Raw genomic sequence first — 20,758 nt, 5'->3', positions numbered from 1 at the left:
GAACTTGCACCAAATCCCTAAGTAAAGTACACCACAAACATTTGCATGATTGACCAGTTACAGTAGTCAGAGCCTCCACACCGTGATTCCAATAACCTTGCATTGGTTCTCTTCACCATCTCCTTTTTTCTGTTGCACTCGGTTGTGTGCCACTGGGAACTTAGGGAAGGTTTACATCCACTGTTTTGGCAGGCTTGTAGCGTGTGCACGGTTGTCCACTGTCTCCAGAGAAGTCCTCCATAAGCAGTTGGCTATTTAGCCCACCCTGTGGTGGCTTCTCCATTGATATATGCAAAGCCAGGGAAATGTTGTGAGTGCTCATACTCTGAGTTCCTTCGTGGTCCTAGCATGTACTCCCCATACATGTCTCCAGAGGAGGTGTATCGTGATGAGTGCATAGGGGGGCTGGTGTAACAGCTGTTAACTGGTGAGACATCCGGCCACCGGGTGGCGACAGGCGTGGAATGCAACCGAGGAGTGTTTCCCACAAAGCAAGGATCCACTCGGGACATCTGGCTGCTTAGAGGGTACTGGTGAAGAGACAAAATGGATAGGTGAAGCAGAAATTCTGGGAAATGTGATAACTAAGGCTATCATGAGAAGAATGTGCCAACAGGATATTATGAATGTTCTGTAGTTTTCATTTGATATTGAATTTGATATTTAGATTGTAGATTGATGAAAACTGAATAAAAACATTTGAATGATAATACATTAAACTACAAGTACTTCTGGGATAACTGCCATTACATGTTTGAAACAGAACAAATTGTCAAACACTCTTTGATAATCATCAGTCCTGTCGGAAGTCAGATAAACAAAGTTCTACTACAAATAAGAGAAGAACCTGCGACCACAACGTCCCTGGTTTGAAGTCTTTTTGCATCAATTTCTCTCTACACTGTACTATCTAAAAAAACACCTAAAACTAAACAAAAAGAAAGAAAGAAAAATAAAACTTTGTAATAAAACTTAAATAAACGTGCATTTTAATCTAAGTTCCACACACAAGTTCAACCATAGAAAAGTCAGACATTTATTTTGGGTAATCAGCGAACAGCTGGACTGGCATAAGTGGATTTCCAGTATTATTTTTGTTGCCTGTGGAAACGGACTACAAACAGTCCTGGCTAAATGTGCTTCTCTTACAAAATATTTTGGACAGTTGGCGACCCAACAAAGTGTCGCCGTTCGTTTTCAGCTCAATCCTCAACTTTGTGACAGACACAAAAACAAAGCACATGCATTGTGCCTAATTTAAGCTCCAACCAGGGTGGAATAGTGGAAGTAAAGACCCTTTCCCTTATCTCACTAAATATAAACACACAACAGCCGGTTGTATTATGAGAGACCGTGGCATGGAAAAAGACTGTCACTATGGGTCAGGGCTCAGCGACCTCTTGTTCACGCGCAGAAAAGGGACCATTGAATAACAATATTTTAATAAACGCCCCCCTTGCCCCAGTCCATTGCCACTGGCTCAAACAGATGAACTGACTATTGAGTTCTGGGAAGGGGAGTTACAGAGCAATGCCTCCCCTGGGCCTGGGCCAAGCCACCTTTCACTGTCTGCTTCCGCTGTGTGCACAGTAAAATCCTCCGTGTTCCATTCAGCTCCAACAAGTGTACAAATGGAACCAAATGGACCCGTATGGGTCCATCTGGTTCCATTTGTACACTCCTTTTTACTGTGTGAAAAGGGGCGATTCGGGGGCTTTAGAAACTTTGAGACTGCGGAGGCCGAGCTGATCTCTGCCCAATATAAAGGCGAGGGAGACTAGAGTACCCTTGACAGGAAATTACCATCAGAAGGGTCAACTCACACCACTCGCTACATGACTAAGTCTATGGGTTCAGGCATCATGTCCCTGATAGTCTACTAATACGCTGTCCATTTTCTCATAATCTTTGACTGTTCAGGACATCTTTTCATTATTCAGTGACGATGGTGCAGATGTTTAAACAGGCAATCTGATTGACCCATGAACTGGCTGGCGTTGAGTTTGTTGGGATTTAGTCGTAGTAGTAGAGATCTTTGGCAATGGGTAGTTAACATAATGATCGCAATATAAAAAATGTCTGAACGTTAATGTTCAGACATTTCTTTATAACTACACATTAAAAGCATTAATTTATCAATTTGTAACCCTGAGAGTGTACCATGCCATGTACCAAAATAGACCAACAAGCTCATCTTGTGAGCTTGTAGATCAGACTTTTGCAATTTTTTTATTTTTATGTAAAAGTGGTTAATGTAATGACAGTATATTCTGGCAAAATGACTGCTCACAGACATTGTTTGTAAACAGCGTTAGGACTGACCTGTGCAGATGAGCGGTGATAGGCAGAGTAGTGGAGGGGGGAAGGGAGGTTTGATTCATGGGTCAGACTGGGATACTGGCTCTGGATAGAATGGGAATGCTGGTTGGCATAGCTGCCATAGTTGTAGCTACCAGTGTATCTAAAAAAAAATCAAATCAACAGATAGAAAGATTAGGTCCACAAACAAATAATTAAAACATTTCACTTATTTTCAACAGTATCCTCATATAATTTGGTCCGCAATAATGCTCTGTATGACATGGCATAATTTCTGTCTACCCACTCTGTGTCCCGGAAGTGGGCTGTGGGCAGTTTGGAAATTTGCCTACCAGTGACATGTTGGGATTCTAAGCTAATGGAAACTACACCCATGTTAACCTGCTGAAATAGTTCTGAAATCTGGCTTGCAATCACCACTGAAGACGTCATCGGAAAGAACATTATTTAAGTAACCACGGTCTACCGCCGAGATGTGTAATAAATAGAAAGGAGCATAAATTGTACCATCCTATAGCGAGCATTTACGAGGACCCATATGAAAAAGGTGGATGTATCACAAATTGTAACTGAACTTAAAAGTCACGATAAAGAAAATAACATTTTGTCTGAAGACGAAGCAAAAGCATTTCCTTTCATTATGTAATCTCACCCGTGCTCTTCCCTGTGCGCATAGACTGGCATTCGATGGGCAGAAGATGGAGGGGGCACGGGGGCACCGCTGCGCATGCAGGCCAGCTGTTGTTCACCTTCTGGAGGGGAGCCGCCTGATGTTGTCACTGTGTATGTGAGGGACCATGTATATGATTGAACAGCCCCTGGTACACACATATACACACAGAGACAAACGCTGTTGTCAAAGGGGCAACATAGGTGCTCTAACCATTATCAAAGTATTACTAAATATAGGGTATGCGCATGCATAAAGTGAGTGGCAAATCGAGTGGCAAAGTGAGTTTAGCGTTGTTTAGTGCAGTCAGATTTCTGTTTGGATGTATGGGCTGTCAAGGCCAGGAAGTACTTTTTTGCCACTCAGTAGGCATCTCCGCATAACTTCCGGGTATGATGTCGGATGATCTCACGCGCATACCCTCAATAGACATTATGGTGGATTACAAAATTATTTGTGCATAGTTAACCACTTGCACCCTGCCGTCCCAAGTTTGGGAATATCATTATAGGCGGAAAAAATATATTTTCTTTCTCGGAAAATAGTTGCTTTGCAAGCTCACAACTCGCCAACGTTACAATGTGTTGTGAACTTGTAGATCTGCTATTTTCACAATTATTTAGCAAAGGTTTGTGGTTAAAGAGGTTAAGGGCTTTCCACACCAAGTAGTATAACTATATTGTTCACCGCTATCGGCGTTATAGTTGTGATGTGGACTCTGCCGTCCACTTGAGTTAGATCGACTTTTAAAACAACACTTTTATACTTACAGTATATATTGCTTGGTCTGGAAGGCCCTTTACACAGTAAAATCATCCATGTTCAGAGAGGGAACAGTTGCTTGCATGTGTGGACTTGTTTGTGTCTCACCTGTGGTGGTGGTGGTGGTGGCAGTGGTGGCGGCTCCAGTGTACTCAGGGGACTGGGCCGCTATGGGGGAGATGACGGCGGGGACACCCACTGAGTGGACAGACCTAGCTGGAGAGTAGGGACCCGGGGACGAGGACGTGGGCGTGGTTTCTGTCAGCGTAATCTCCTCTTCTCGCTCTGCTAAAAAAGGTGAGAAACCAAGAATGTTTACATACTGAGAGTTGATTCAAATAAGAGCCGAGTCGACTGGGTGATGCAGTGGTAAAGTTGCTGCCCACCACCGCAGAGCCTACGGGTTCGAATCCACCGCAGTGCATCTGGCTTTGTCTAAGCGAACACAATTGACCTATGTTCGGGTTAGGGACACCGGGCGGGGAGGGTGATATTTGTCACTGCACGTACTCCTACAGGCTGGCACCTGTCAGCAGGGAGTGATGGGCAAGAGAAGTAGGCAGCAAGTGGCTCACTGGTAGTTGAACTAGTAGGATACAATAGCAGCGACAACATACATAAATGTGGGGGGGAAAAGAGCACAGTCAACCATCGTTTCAGTTGAAAATTGCCATCAATGCTGTGTCCACATTTGCCTTTTGTTTTAGTTATTGTTTGAGTTAATGCTTTTATGGCTCGTCGAGGTATTCCTTCTACACTTTTAGGTGTGAAGGCATTTACAGATATCAATTTGAGTGCGAGCATAAATCTGCACTAGGTGAGGTGTGTTATGTAGTACACTAAAGGGGGTGTAAGAGGTTTTCGTGTTAGTTCTTTGTTGAAGAGTTAAAGCTATATATTTCAGTAATCCTTGCTTAGGGTGTTTGTTCAGTAACAGATGTCTCCCTGTCTCTCCAGCATTTCTGTAAATATAAAATAACTTTTCAAAGGTTGGGGTACCTGATTTGTCTAATCAGGAGAGCTAACTCCACAAAGAAAAAAATGTATAGTTTTTTAGTTCTAGCAGTATTACTCAAAGTGGGGTCCAACAGGGGGTCCTTGAAGGGGTTCCCCAGAAGCAAATGGACCCATAACTTTGTACACTCTCAGAGTTATGGGAGTCTGTGGTCTAATGAATAACAAACTGGCTGTCTGTGAAATTAAAAACCACCATTGTAAAGGTCTCACCTGTGCTTCCTTCTGCCTTCATGGCCCTCATGAGCTCGTTGGATCTCTCCTGACAGTGCAGCGACTCCAGCAGGTAAAGTACATAGTCGTCAAACATCAGATGGATCAGGTGGAAGGACCCTAACATGCAAACATACACACGTCCTCAGTTATTATGTGGATGATGTATTCATGGGTTGCAAATGTAGTCCTACACCGGCCATGTTGAGGACCAAACAGGTGTTGCAAACAAATTAATTAGTTCTATGACAATCAGACTGTTGAAAAACGGACAAATTGAAACGCCTGTGTTGGTCCTCACCATGGCCGGTGTGCGGGTGTAGGACAACATTTGCAACACATACAGAGGATGTCTGATTTAAGCAGAATACTGTAATGATTTTGCATTGTATTTGGTGTAGTAAGTGTAGCTCTGCTCCCATGATGCTCCAGAATAATCTGTGAAACCATGACACAGAGTCTGAGATCACAAACCCCCCTGAAGCAGTGCCTAAAGACACAGTTATTACATGATAATGGCATGATAATAGACACGTGAGCCCCTCATAGGGCAGAAACTAAAGATACAGAGAAATTAAAAGAACATGATACAATACATATGAACCTGCACTGGCTGACATAGTGAAGAGTTAAATGCTACTACAGGAGGAGGCTGTGGAGGGAGTTTGTTCACTGAAGAGCTGTGATTACGGTTGCAGCGAGAGATGTTGAACGTGTAAAAGTGAATGTCGGTTAGACTGAACTATTAGGATGTGATTGGACAGTGTATGAGCAAGGGACCAGCTTGACTTCCTTGCCTACCTTAAAGCTGCTATAAGCAATAATATGTCAACATTTTAATGACCTTTTTCTTTCTTTTCTGTCTTTTCTTTTGTCTTCAGACAGCCAGCAATGAGTAAAACGCTCCCAAAACAAATTTAGTCTCTGTGACACATCTAGGGGCCACAATCTGCATTAAAAGATTTTCCTAGAAGCTTTGTCATTGGTCGATTTGCCTGTCTACTTCCTGACAAAAGCTTCTAGGAACATCTTTGAATGCAGATTGTGGCCCCTAGATGTGTAGTGAGGCTACCATCTGCTGGCTGTCTGATTTGTTTTTGGACATATTATTGCTTATATCTACTTTAACCTATCGCAATGCTCCATTTGAGGCTTGACCATCATAGTATCTGTAGATTCTGTACATCATCTTGTAAGTTGTACCTTGTACCCTACCTACTTAATCATTCTTAAACTGTGGTTCATGCATGTGCTTAGTAAACTTAAGAACATGCTCTGTGACGCTACCATACCATGACTGGTATTACAGAAGGCTAATTCAACTGCACCACCACACACTCGAATGCAAAGTTTATTTAATCATTGAAAGGACATGGAGTGCCATAATAAATAAATAAACAAATTTGGTATACGTATTTTACCAAATACGTATAATATTATTTTAATTACATTTTAGGACCAATTATTATATTATATAAAAATGCTACAAATTGTTCCAAAACCTGTGATATCCAGTCATGATTTGGGCATAAACAAGATGTTGAAGGGTAAATGTAATGATGTATCCTGCATGTTCAATTCATATATCTCTGAAGAAACCACCTAACTCCAAAATGTTCATTTTCAGGACATGAAAACTGATTTATGAAAAAAGAAAAAGAAAACAAAAGATGGCTAAACGGGTGGAGGTAGCTGGCTTGGCACATAGTTTGATTTATTTATTTACTGGGCTTGTATCCGTCTTGTTAATAGTTGTTCTTGTTGGGGTATTTGACACATTTAACCATGCTATGAGTGAGTCAGGATCAAAAGTTGAATTTATCTGATTTGTCAAAATAAGCTGTTTATATTAAAGGGTATGTTGAATTGGTAGCCGCACCCACAACCACAACATGGCTTTTCAGTGTGAAAAATAACCCCTTGTTTACGATTCGGGTTCAAACATTGACAGGCATGGCCTTAAGGACATAAATGACCTGATCAAGTTTGAAGCATCTCCTAAACACCATCTGGTTGATGAAATCATATCCTCCAGATGACTGTACTGTGGCTGGCTGCAGTAGCTCAAAAAGAAGAAGGCAGGGTTATTTCCATAGTTAGTGCCAAAAATATGACAGCTGACCCCTGGGGTTGCATGGAGGATGCGACCGTGGCATAGAAGGAAGCCCCAAACAATCGTGACATTGTGCTGCCATTACTGCCACCGCGCGCATAATAAACACTGATGGCCATTCAGAGAGCCAAGCGAAATACTGCTCGGTCATAAAATGGAAAGACGGGCAAACGCGCCGGGGACAAGGGGAGGGTGGCCTTTGTTAATTAGCTGTTGTTGCACACAGACCTGCTTTATCAAAACACTGGAACCAGCTGTGTCTTTGATATTCACAGACAGGACCAAAGGAGAGGGGCAGGGGGAAGGGAAGCCATTTTTTCCTTTCTCTCTTTTTACAGCCTCTAACTCCTCCAAACCAAGCTAGTAAAGTAAAGACCCGGGGCCAGCGGCAAGGGAGCCATTTTACCCATCATGCCTCCTTATTTTAGGTCAGAGACTCAGAAGACACTTTCTAAACCCACACACAACAGGGCTGTTAGACTCACTATTTACACTTGACACATCGGCAAAGTCACATTATATTCTTCGTCTTAGGATTGTCAAATGTATGTCTTCCTTTTGTTGGAAGGGAATAGAAGTACATGGATCACGTGACAGTCAAAGTCTGTTGGCCACTCACCAAAGCTGGGTGCACTGTGGAGGGTCATATCCCTGATGACTCTGGTCCCAAAACATGACCACATCAGCAGGAACTGTTGGGCCACCTTCTTCAGGCACCCGGGCCTCTTCCCTGCCACCTAAAGAGAGCATTTCCATGTGAAAAGGGGGGAAGGGTAGGGATGCCGTGGGTAGAATTAACCCCCAGGTCCGTATTGGGGCTTAACCCTCAGGAACGAAAAACATGTCAACAAGTCAACTATTTAATTTGCCCCTGGGGACACGCCTTCCTATTGAACTATTGTGTGGTGAGTCCAAGACGTTGCCCGGGCAACCAAATTTTACAAGCCCATATCTGGCACATAATAGCCGCAAATGGGAGCCTTGAAGACATCATTAACTAAGAGGATTGCAACGTAAGTGGCTCTGTGCAAAAAAAGGAAAAAGGGTAGGGTAGGGTACATTCAATGCTTTGCTGCACACAAGACATTCAGAGTTACTTTGCAAACATTTAAGTGAAACTTTCACAGGTTTCTTTTGAAATGAAATAATAAAATAAGCTCTAATAAAGGATGATTGGGAGAGGTCAGCCCAATTCAAAATGTAGTGTTGTTTAATGTCTGGGGACTACGGATGGAAATTAGCCTCTCTGCTAAATCCGGTGTATTTCATTAATATGACCTGTCCCGTCCAAATAAACCAATAAAGTAAAGTAAAAGTAAAATGATATCACGACCCCCTTCCCAAATTGTGTGTGCACGGGGGAAAACAAAGAAAGAATTTGATTCCTGACCTTGACTACGCAGTGGTCCACCATAGCGTCTAGCCACTCAATGTAGGCTTCAATGGGAGACTGCTCCTCCAGCAGACGGTCAAACTCCTGATACACTGCCACAGGATGGAGAAGGTTGTGAGCTTCACAACAAACACGTTGGATTTTTACCACATCTCTTGAAAAGAAACGGTTACATGCGGCGATATGAAAACTGCGAGGTCTGAAATGGACTACTATTCATGGAACCCGCCCCTCTATTTCTGTGACCTATGTGACCCCATCTGAGGGGTTGACACCAGAATGAAAATGGGGACGCTCGGCAGGGTGTTTTCAGGGGAGAGTGAACTTGTTTAACCTTTAGTCTCCATCATTAAGGGGTTGACTTTCGTGGTCGTGGGAATGACTTCTACCATGGTGTGTTGTTTAAGTGCCATGGCTTATGTAATTGCTATTTGCTTATGTATAAAATACACATATACAGTAAATATATAATACACACACTATATATATATATATAGTGGGTGTGTGTGTGTGTGTGTGTATTATATACTTAAACAACTATATTATATATAATTAGATTATTTAACGGGGGAAATTCAGCCATTACAGCAGCCGAGACACAGAGGTACATACCGTAAAGGTGGATGTGTGTGTGAACCCAGGAGTGAGTGGAATAAGAATCGAATACACACAGAATGTACGTACGTGCGCACACACACACACACACACACACACACACACACACCCCCCCCCCCTCTCTCTTGGTCTACTTACGGTGGATAATAAGGCGTCTGTGTTCATCTTTCGAGTCTTCCATAGTGTATAGCGTCTGCTTAGTGATGCTGTTCAAGTCCACGTTCCTCCAGTCCTCTAGCATTTGAAATGTGATGTCAGCGTTGTGGATCACAGTGCGTGATGCCTGCGGGGTCAACAGAGACAATATTACCTACCCTAATACCCTAACCCATGTCCCTTATCAGTGTGATGTGGGTTTCATGTGGAGTCTTTATTACATTCAGAGAATGATAAGCACCTGACATAGATGGTTTAACGATGTTTGCCGCTTTAGAATCTGTGAAAATCTTCTGGATACTATGGGAATAGATGGGAAAAACAAAACAGGCTTTACTCTTACTGTTCTCATCTCATCCATTCAAATATTTCATTTTGGATCTTGATAATCAAAAGAGGAAAATAAAGTGATATTTCATAATGTAGCCACTTACATTCAAACTTGATATTCCTTAAGTTTTCAGGTAGGTCATGAAGTGCTACCTTTAACCACTCGTCAAGCTGTTTGGCAAATTTCCGGATAACCTGAGTTAAACTGGATTTGTGGGGGGGAAAACAATACACTTTAGTCACAAATTATAATAATAAATTATAATAAATAATAATAAATTAAAATATAAACAGTGTCTTAGTGTGTCTTGTCATAAGTCTTAGTTCTTATTTACTCTGCCGATCTGGTTCCCACACACAGACTCTCTTTGAGTCATGAAAAACATGCGATATTCGACAATTTGAAAGATTATGGTCACACCCGTGTGTGGAACGATTCAACGATAACACGTCAGATAAACGCGGGACATGCATGCTTCTGCTCACCTATCAGGCAGTGCTTGCAGGACGGTGGGCATGAGCACTCCAGAAATGGCCTTGTAGAGGATGGAGTCACAGACCCCTACGATGTTAACCACGGTGGAAAAGCCCAGCACAGGGAGCATGTGTGGCGGCATGCCCTGCCAGAAGTGGAGCAGGAAACTTTGGACCTGTAGTCACAAGACACACATCATCACAATGTTCACTGGACCCTTTTCACCTAAACAGGTAAACGCAGATGATTACAGTGTGTAATCACACACACAAACACACAGAGAAATATGTCTGTTCTCATTTAATGACATTTAGATTTGTTACTTTAGCTACAGGTACACAGTGGGCACTGAGGATTATACTGTAACTATGTTGAGAAAATGGAAAATGATAAAGAAATAGATATTGACAAAGGAAAGAAAATAGCAGAGAAAAATCTAATGAAGACTTGCCTCATCGAAGTTGGCACGTATGACTGTATCTAGTATCCTTTGACAGTGTGTTCTATACATCATGATAAAGGTTGACACCTGTGGGCGAGAATAGAGAATTAATCTAAATACAGCACAAACGCAACAGCTTTGTCTCTTCTGGGGCTCTCAAAGGCAGGACACAAAAACAAGAGAATAAATCTTGAGCAAGGCATGCACACCAATAAATACCTGTTACAGGTCCAGACTGGAAGCCATGTTATATAAAACAAGCTTTAGACATCAGCAACACACAAACCATTTGAAATCATGGCCCCCCATTTAAAGCCGGACAGCTAGTGCCTGTCCTTTGTCCATTGCTGGATCTTATTATCTCCCCAAAAGATTAAGAGTTAGTGAGGAGCCAGCATATAAATCCTCACGGTCCTTCTCTAAACCCGAGCCCAGGGAAGGGCCTGGGACAGATAAAAGGCTGGAGCCAGAGGGGGCACAGGCAGCGATGCTTAAGATGGCAGGGAAAGAGGGAGGGCGATGTGGACAGACTTTTAAAAGTCCTATTTACCTTGTCCTCGGGCAGGCTGGAGGGCAAATTTAGGTCTTTGACATTTGGAAAGTCTGGCAGGAGCGTCCCCAGTTTGGAGCGTGGTGAATACGCCACTGTCTGCTTGGTGACCTCTTTCTTCCCCGTCTCGTTCACCCACGCCGCACCCTTTCTGGAGTACATCACGTCATAATACTGAGAGCTCTCCTTCACCGCAATGCCGTAGTAGTGGTACCTGCACGGGAACACAGGCCGTCTAGAGTCAACACGCACAACACCCCCCTACAGTCAACACGCACAACACCCCCCTACACCACTGGTTCAACACGCACAACACCCCCCTACACCACTGGTTCCCAAACAGTAGGTCTGGCCCCATTTGTGGGTCACAGATACATTTTTATGGGTGCCTTTATTTTTTGTTTCCTACATTTTTGTAATTATTATTATTATTATTATGTTGTTATTATTATTATTTCAAAGCATTTTCAAAAAAGCAAAAGCAAAACTATTCATGAATTAATAACAAAATTCAATAACGTTTGGGAACCACTGCCCTGGACGGTGAAATGTAAGTGCCATATCAACTCAGTCCACTGAAGTCTGTGGTCACATTCATACACTCTCAAAGTTAGAGGAGAATATAGAGACCACCTGACATAATGAACTATGGTCTGGTTCAACTAGTCATTGGATAACTTACTTTGACTGGCCCCTAGTTCCCAGTCTTCGGGTTGTCAGTTGTGGAAACTGCTGTCTTATGATCTGTGCAATTTGAGAGAGGAAAAGGCTTAGTGCGTATCTACTAGATGGTTTCATCAATTCACATTTTATTTTAAGGAGGGAACTTAGCAAAGTCAGAAAAAGAGAAGACTCTGAGCAGGGAAATGAAACAGCATGTAAGACATTTCAAAGGGTTAATTGACTTATTGTCTCTGATACAGAATCAATACAGTACAATCTAATATGTTAGTTAATAAAGTATAGACTACTCTGCGTAATAACTTGCAGTGTGAAATTCCCATCGCTTTATCCACTGGGAGGTCTTTGAGAGCCATCCGTTTATGACAAGTTCAGGGGCATTACTTTTTTCTTTCTTTTTTTTTTCATATATCAAACATCTCTCCAACCTCCCCACCCGCTTTCTTCCACTCCCTCCTTCTTCCTTTCCTCTCTTTTTGTCTAAGAGATCGGCTCCTTGGTCCAACTCCCGGTGCAGAAACTTTAGCAAACAGTGTAGCTCTCCATTGTGTGGGATGAAAAAAGGGGCCACGCTGTGAAGTTTCTGTCAGACCCTGCTTGATAAATGAGCAGACAGGGAGGCAGCCCAGGCCCTCGCTCGTTTTTTTGTCCTGAATCAATGAAGCCTTCCTAAAGGACACCCCACACTGCTCCAGCCACTGATCTAACATTCCGCAACATCTCACCCTTCCAAATTTCCTTTAATTACACATTAATCCAGGCCCCTTCTCTTTTTCAATATCTTCCGACAGGAGCTCTGGAGGGGTGGGGGTGTGGGGGCTGAGCTGAGGGTTGGGGGTTGGGGCTAGGGTCCAGGGCATATTGGGGGTAGGTAGGTTGAGGGACTTCTCCAGGGTTGTGGGAACTGAGGCATGGTGTTCAGTGGGTTTCAGGAGAACCAGCCACAGAGCTTTGCTCCTTGCTTCATCAACTCCTCACACCGATATCAACAGTTTATGGCATGAGAAAAACTGCTTTTAAAAGTTTTGGCTTATACAGGGTTCGGTGTCATTATTACCCTGGCCTGATATTATTCCCTCAGCCCGTGGTTACTGTCCATTTCCACTGAGATAGTCTGCGGTCAGTTTGCTCGGATTCATGGTTTTCTCAGACGTTGCAGTGTATAGATGTACAGATCGCAAAACACAATTTTCAGATCTAAAAATGGCATGCTTGCTTGAGATGTTTTATATACGAATAGACACAATAGTTGTGTCTATTGTGCCTCATTGCGTGTTGAATCCCTAATGTAGAGTAGAAAATAAATTTCATTTGAAGGCCATTCCCACCATGTAAATACGAGACAATTTAGGTCTTCTGATAAAGGCCTTCTTATAATCCCTGCTACGAAGCTGAGAACAAAAGGTGACCGAGCCTTCTCATTTATTGCACCTACTCTTTGGAACGATTTACCTCTTAACTTGAAAAATGCAGAGTCAGTCAATACATTTAAAAAGCTGCTAAAAACGCATCTGTATTTGGTTTGCTATAGTGATTAGCTCTATGTTCTGTTGAGTCCTATATTTACTCTTGTTCTGCTTGTGTCTATTTCTATGTATTGCCTTTGTTGCTTTGTTTCTTATTGTTATTTCTGTTTTAATGTTGACTGTGTGTTCTTGTTTTATTCTATTATTTTATTTTATTGTACAGCACCTTGTAATGACTGTTTTGAAAGGCGCTTTATAAATAAAATGACCTTACCATTCGTCTACAGTACAGTCACTACACATAATGTTGTCTTCAGAGTTGATCTTGAGGAACGTGTTAACCCCATCTACTCCATCTTAATACAACACACAGCATATAGTATTCTAAAATGGTATCAGATATTGGTCAATGGTTCTCAAAGTGGGTTCCGGGTACCACCAGGGGTCCCTGAGGGTGTTCTAGTGGGTCCCCAGCAAAATGAGGAACAGTTTAACCACCTTAAACCTGAAACCTTTTGAACAATCTTAAACAGTCTCTACTTTTCAGATCGGAATACAAATCGTCTCTGTTGGGTGGAAACCTCATAATGTCCAAAACTACTTTTCAGGATTCAAAATTTCAAATTCTAAAGTAGCAGAATTACAAGCTAAAAACACGTTGCTTCGTGTCACAAAAGTATCAAAAGTAGCCGATCCACAAGCTCGAAAGCTTGTGGATCGGCTACTTTTGATACTTTTGTGTGACACTGTAGTATCAGTATGTTCAACTGTAGGGCGTTGATTTATGAAAAAACACAAAATGTTTGAATATGGAGATAAGAGGTTTCTGCCCGACAGCAATGATATATCTCTGCTGTTGGGAAGAAACCACCCAACTCCAAAATGTTCATATTTCCGGATATTAAGAAAACCATATGTTGTTAAAACAAAGCAATGCTGTCTCATCAAAGTTGGTATTGTTGGTTGGTACTTTATATATTGTCAATTACTTACATGAGAGGGGAAGCGGTGGTGGTTAGCTGCTTTAGCAGACAGTTTGAGGGCCCAATGGAGTTAAGAGGTTTTGTCCGAAGCGTTTTTGACTACTTTTCATTGGTTCAATATTTTTTTAACCAAGACACAGATGTAAAGGGTGTTCAATAGCACTGATTTATGCAAAAACCTTAGGTGGTTTCCTCCCGACAGCAATGATATTCATTTGGGGGTCCTTGACATGAAACAATGTTTCAGTGTCATCATGTACAGTATAGACGAGGCTTCAACTTGCTCTTATGCACACTGTGTCGTGTCATGTCTTGTCACACGATTCATATAATCACCCCATGGATCATTTTTATTTCTCACACAATGTTTAACCATATTGCCCTGAAATGAAGTTGGAATTGTACCTTTCCAAAGCTGGCAGCGTTCACGGGCAGTGACTCTTGCTTTTCACTGAAGTCGAGGTAGTGCATGTAGAGGGCACTTCGGGGGATACACACGCCCTCGGCAATCTCATAGTTGTCCTCGAGCCTGTGGGTGCGATTAATGTTATCAGAAACCAAAAACATGCTCCTGTGTTGATAGTGGGGTCCAAGGATTAATAATAATAAGGGGCTTTCAACTTGTGACCCAAAACATTTCATCTTCCCGGGACGCAAATATACAAAAATACATTATGAATGAAACCAGTTAAGCTCTATTGCAAAAGAATAGCCGATCTACAAGACCACAATGCATCGTATGTTGTAAATTGGCTGTTTTTGTACAATTTTGGAAACTTTCAGAGACAGTTTTGATTTTTTTTATATGTGATAATTTTCTGCAGGAAAAGTGCACGCACACGCGCACGCACGCAAGCACGCGCGCACGCGTGCACACGCACACACGCACACACACACACACACACACGACCCAACTGACTTAAATCACTGACTTAAATCAAAGCCATTGTAAGTCAGGGTTCATATGTTAACACATATGGTAATGTGACGCATACATTTATATTACAAATGTTGCAGAAAAGCATGCATCATGTACGAGGGATACAATTTAATTCAATGAGCATAGTGATGACAACACTGTGTAGTAACACAAGTATCATGTTCTAACTAACTGAGATATGCAGTGAATATTAAAATTGGGATTTCAAAACGCTCTGTGAAGTCATTAGTCTAAACGCGTCTACATCCGTTCATAAGTTGAACCAAAGAATAGTCAAATTTCAGTACCAGAAGAGTACAGATCTGCCTAAAGTGTATTCAAGTAAATCAACCAAGTGTTCAGACTGTTGACATCTGTGCAGAACAGAACTGTTTACAGCAAACTGGACCCAAGAAAACACCAGACTTTTGTTACGTTATTAGATATTGTAAAGTCTAATTTGTCCTTTCTTTCATATTTTTTGCGCAATTATTTATGTATACACCTAGATTATAGGAGATAAGAACTTGAATAATATACAAAAAGAAACGTATTGAAACGCGGGGTAAATTCTTACACTAACAGCAATTATATTGGATTATTAACATTATAATTATTTTAATATTCTCTAATTGTTTAATAAGACTTCAATCCATTTGGAATGAAGAACTGGGTTGAAATCAAACCAGCATGAAAACCAACTGGAATGTCTTCGTCAAAGACTTTACTGCTGTGTCTGACCAAAACTGTACCGGATGTTCAGCATTCTGGAGTGTCACAAACAATAATCCACAACATCGATAGTATCTGACAGGATAATGTGTCTTAAAGTCACAATGCCATGTTTTACCCATCAAGCTACCAAAATGCAAAGGCTGTACTGTAAAATCCTGAGTGTCTACTCAACTATGAGTGTACAAGCAACTAAATGGACCCTTCCAGAAAAGTTGTCATATTTGTACACTCAGAGTTAAACGGAACGTATAGTTGTCAATTTCTATAAGAAATCAGATTTTGTATTCATTTCAATTTACCGATCAGAAAGTAATTGACATAAAAATGCTTGTAATTCCTTTTAATTCTCAGACTTTGACCATTGGTAAAACATTCAAAAAAGATTAAGGTCTAGATGACAGCATTGCTCGTGTTTTCCATTGTTTTTCATCAAATTACATTTTTACAACTAAAAAGTAAAATGTGAAAGGACTCACCACTGCAGAGTAGCCGGTGTCGAATGCGATTTAGAAGCTCTGTTATTTTCCTTTTCTTCATCTATAACCCACAAAACATTTTGGTGTCAAACCAAAGGCAAAATAAGGGACCACAGAAATGTATTTTGGCATTAATTAATTCGTTTATCTTAAATGGACATGTTATCACTGTACGCACTATAAAGCCTGGACATCATGATATTTACAGCCTTTCACGCCTTAAGGTGCCAATAGTATAAATGAATGAACAGTAAGGAATGTTTTTCAAAGCCACAATTTACAACATTCCTATTGAAAAACCACGTTGATGCTGAGGAATACTAATCTGGCTTACTTTCATCAATGGACATATTCCCCAGGGAGGTGTGACTGGAATAACGTTTACTCTCACTCTCATTAAGGCATCTTTCAATCCAGCTCTCTATAAAAGAAACGATAGGCCACAAGTCAAAGAGTGCAAAAGCTACTTTGAAATTAATTATGAAACACGCCACCATTTATGAATAAAATTCAAAACAGAAATTAAACCATGTTGCAATTTAAATTCCTTCATATTGTCCATATAACGGACTATATTTGGTTACAAAAGTGAGAATAATTAATTCTTTATTAGGTATACAACAGGTTATAGCTGTATTATATACGTTTTGTAATTGTCAATAGGGACAATGCAACAGGTGTCTTTTTTTAAACAGTAATTTGTTCAGTTGGTGCTTTCTTTCCATAAACAGTGCAAATCATTCAGAGCGCAGGATATTTTAAACGTCATTAATTTGACTGGGCAAGTTGACAACTATCAATGACGTGGGCAGTAGTAGAGCTATGGTTCTTTTTTTTAATGTTTTCACCAAAACGGCAGGAATCCTGCATTGTTCCAGGGGGGTGGGAGGTGCACACACATTCACCCAATGGAGCTTGTGCACATCGCTGGACCAACCTAATGGAATAGAGGCCATTGTCCTGTTTAAATTTCTACTTAAAAATAGCTCAACTAAGTGGAATCCTTTCTGAGCAAGAAAATTGGTAGGGCACGGCACCACTGCAATCATTTAGAAATGCATGTAAAAAAAAAAGAAACCCTTACGGAAAAGTGATTTGGTAAAGTTCTGAATTTGAATGCATTTCCAGAATTAAAGTTTGTGACAATCAAATTCAAATGGAATTGCATATCAAAATAAGTAGATATTTAGCATCTAGAATAGAACTTTATGCAGTAGGCTGGGCTTAAGCTAACAGACACATTTCCATTATAATCTATTCATCTTCGGGCTCAGAGTTGCATGTCACTTTTTTCGGACACCATCTTATCTCGTATAAACCATTTCCCCCTACAATAACTGGCATGCAATCTAGATTTCAAGATTAGCCTTGAAATGTAGTGGTTTGGAAAGTAAAATCTTTCCTAAAACCTCAGCATTAATATGTAGTATCTCAGAGAACTAGTTAAGTACAGTGCATAAGTAAAAGCATTTAATTACTCCACATATTTTCATCAGAAACACATAATATTCCTCCTAATCTGTATTTTCTGCATGGGAATTGACAACAATCACTATAGCAGCCATTGGCAGGACAGCCTGTTGGCAAGGCAACCTGTTACATCCAGTCAAAGGGGGGGTTTAACCATGAAGGGGGGGTCACAGAAATTCAAAAGTTTTAGGGACTTGGAACTTTGCACTAGATGAATATTCTACACCTAGATCTGTGGCACGTGTGCATAGAATAGGTCAGAATGCCATTAGTATCCCATGGTTCCATAGTAACAGGCTGTTTAGTCATAGTCTGTTTTAGGAAATGAAAATGTCTTATTTAATATATTATAAGAAATATTGTTATGAACCATTTTAGTTCATAACAATATTAAATAGCCTATTTTTTTATTTTGAGGAAATTAAATAGCCCAATTTAATTGGAAAACAAAATGTTTTACAGCACACTACTAAAATGACACGTCCATCACTCTTTATCTACAAAAAATAAAAAAGGCTTTTGACATTTTTATATTTGCAAACTGTGTGTTAAGTCTATTGGGCTACTACTTATGCGCATCAAAAAAGAAAAGAAAAAAGTTTAACCACTCAGTTACTATAAAGTTAGTTAGCTATCCACAATAGCTCAAATGCTGGGTTGAATCATTTGCCACAGGCACAGATAAGCTGGGGATGTAAATAATTGGATTAAATATGATCAACAGGTGAAATGGATGTTAGCTCATTTATTAATGCACTTGCAAACTGGACTACAAAGTAGATTAAGAATGATACTCAGTATTCTTTAGTTTAATATTGAATTGCAGTTAAATCGAAATTCTAAAACTCTGCCCTATTTATATAATTTCCAAAATGATAAAAGCAAAGCATTCAGTAGATTCAACTACCTTGAGGTCAAACATATAACCTTTAACATGTACGTATAAAATGCCAATATATTTTAATAACTACTTTTCTGATGGTTGTTGAAAGGTTCAGCTTACCTGACAAAGTGGTTTACAGGGAGCAGGTGCATAAAACGTAAAGGCACCAAATTATATTTTTTTCCCCCACTGACAATGGTGGAATTTAAAGAGATTAATTGTGGAAATTGAATAGATGCTTGAAAAAAGGCAACGGCAATCAGGCCAAGCGAATGCTAGAGCCCTTAGGACTATTTCACTACATTCCATGATGCTTTTTTCAAGACATGATTTTGTGGTATTACACCTCCATAACACACTCCTCCGTGTCAGTTGTTAGAATTAAAGACGATGTCCTGAATGAATAACCTAAACTCAGACCGAACGAATGGAATAAAGGCCAAAGCATCAGACACTCTCTGTGGTTACAGAGAAAGTTGGAGAAGTCCAGGGCTCCAGCTGTGGAAGTATCTACAGTGATCCAGAAAAGTGGCCGATTTGCTCAACACATCCAGGCAAGGCAAGGCAAGGCGATGAGACGAGAACATCAGGACTAACCTGTAGAATCCATATCAGGCTCCTCCAGTAGCCCACAATGCATCCTCTTCCCATCAACGACACCGGCTCCCTCCGAGAAAATGGCTTAGTGCACGTTTCCCCCCTCCTCGGTGGGTCTCCCCGTGTCCGCTCCGTTTCTCCGTGGCCACTGCCCGTTCGCACGAGATGTTGAGGAGGATCTGAGGTCCGCCGAGAGAGGGGTGGTGTTGGTGGTGGTGGTGGAGAGGGGGAGGTTGGATAGAGGGTGGAAGGAGGAGAGGAGGAGGAGGGGGTGCTGGGGGGTTAGAGACTCCAGAAATCCAGCGGGGGGAAAGCCAGACCCGTCAAAATGTTTGCTGATGTTTCATGGGAAAGGGGCTGATTTTATAGGAGCCCTGATGGGGACATGTCATTGATAGGCTTGGAAGGCTGATGAATGGGACCAAGTCAGATGGGGATGTGGCAAGGCTCACTGGAAGTCTTTTGTGGGGCTGTTTTGAATAAGAAAAGCTCCCTCCCAAAGAAAAAAAAAGAAGAGGCTTAGATCTACGCAATCCTAGCACTGTGGCCTCCCCGTCTTCCATTATAGCATTTAATACGTTTTTATACACCCCCCAGCTCCAAATACACATAGAACCACTACTATTACCATCCCGTGTAATTCTAAATCCTAGTCTCAGATCCTATAAAACACTTGTAATGTTAGGCCTGTCACTCCACTGCCCGAAAAATCCAATACCTCAATCGACAGCACACATTTTGTTATCTTAGCGTCTCGTACGCGCATACAGTATGTTCAACGAGCTAACCAAAACTTTCAAAGATGTGTGAACTTTTTCTGGAGATAATTCTCACTCCCCCCATCTCTGCCTTTCGTTGTGGCAACCTTATTTTGGTGTGCCTCTGAGAAGAGGGAATAGTCACAAAGGGGGGGGAAGTAAAAGTGCAAAGCCTGGGGCTGGGAGGGCTCTGATGGAGTGCCTGAGAGCTGGAGAAGGGAAAGCTGTGATTAGAATATGAATGGAACCACGGGAGAGGGGGAGAAGAGAGGGAAAGAAGAGGGAGAGGAGAAAGGCGGATTATGGCTGAATTACTCACCACACCATGGATGGCAAAAAGAGGACTTTCTCTGCCAGTGCGCAGGCGTATGGACATGGCCTGTACTTTCTGAAAACATACAAAATTGAAATGCAGGCCGGACGTCATCACCTGGATGCACGTGTGTGAGACAGTGAGACAGCAACATTACCATGTACCTATAATGAATGGATTTAGTCATACTTTGTTTAGACAAGGTGCCCATAGATTTATACTCCTTTAGGAAGGCCAAAACTGAAGAGAGAAAAATCACACCTGTGTGAAGTGAGGGGCGCTCTTATCATCGTACATTATCTCATTCCGGCCAATCACAATTTGCATCCTCACCTTCGTCATCAATGTTTGTGTTATGCAATGTTCTATTACTATGACGTAAAATTCTCCATTTATTGTCAATGGGAATTTAATGTTTGTGTAGT

At 41.3% G+C, this 20,758-nt stretch overlaps 1 protein-coding gene across 2 annotated transcripts; it reads right to left on the bottom strand.

Annotated features, from left to right (window-relative positions):
* Positions 1–251: 251 nt before the first annotated feature.
* Positions 252–20,461, bottom strand: rfx4 (regulatory factor X, 4; the record flags this gene model as incomplete). Of its 2 annotated transcripts, XM_079501400.1 has the most annotated exons (19): positions 20,340–20,461; positions 19,263–19,441; positions 16,647–16,733; positions 16,313–16,373; positions 14,588–14,711; positions 11,735–11,796; positions 11,053–11,266; positions 10,512–10,589; positions 10,072–10,235; positions 9,690–9,790; positions 9,497–9,555; positions 9,238–9,382; positions 8,482–8,576; positions 7,711–7,828; positions 4,979–5,098; positions 3,860–4,039; positions 2,972–3,137; positions 2,323–2,461; positions 252–530 (listed from the first exon to the last, which is right to left on the bottom strand). In XM_079501400.1, the coding sequence occupies exons 2-19, from the start codon at positions 19,303–19,305 to the stop codon at positions 252–254; spliced, it is 2,235 nt and encodes a 744-aa protein (XP_079357526.1). In that variant the 5' UTR covers positions 19,306–19,441; positions 20,340–20,461. The 2 variants fall into 2 exon arrangements, with proteins under 2 accessions (XP_079357526.1, XP_079357525.1); XM_079501399.1 differs by lacking the exon at positions 20,340–20,461 and having other exon boundaries at positions 16,647–16,775; positions 19,263–19,477.
* Positions 20,462–20,758: the final 297 nt, after the last annotated feature.

The sequence above is a fragment of the Electrona antarctica genome (assembly GCF_951216825.1).
Source record: "Electrona antarctica genome assembly, chromosome: 5".
Classification (NCBI taxonomy): Eukaryota; Metazoa; Chordata; class Actinopteri; order Myctophiformes; family Myctophidae; genus Electrona; species Electrona antarctica.
Note: the sequence above shows the minus strand (reverse complement) of the source record. Positions and strands in the feature narration are given on the sequence as shown.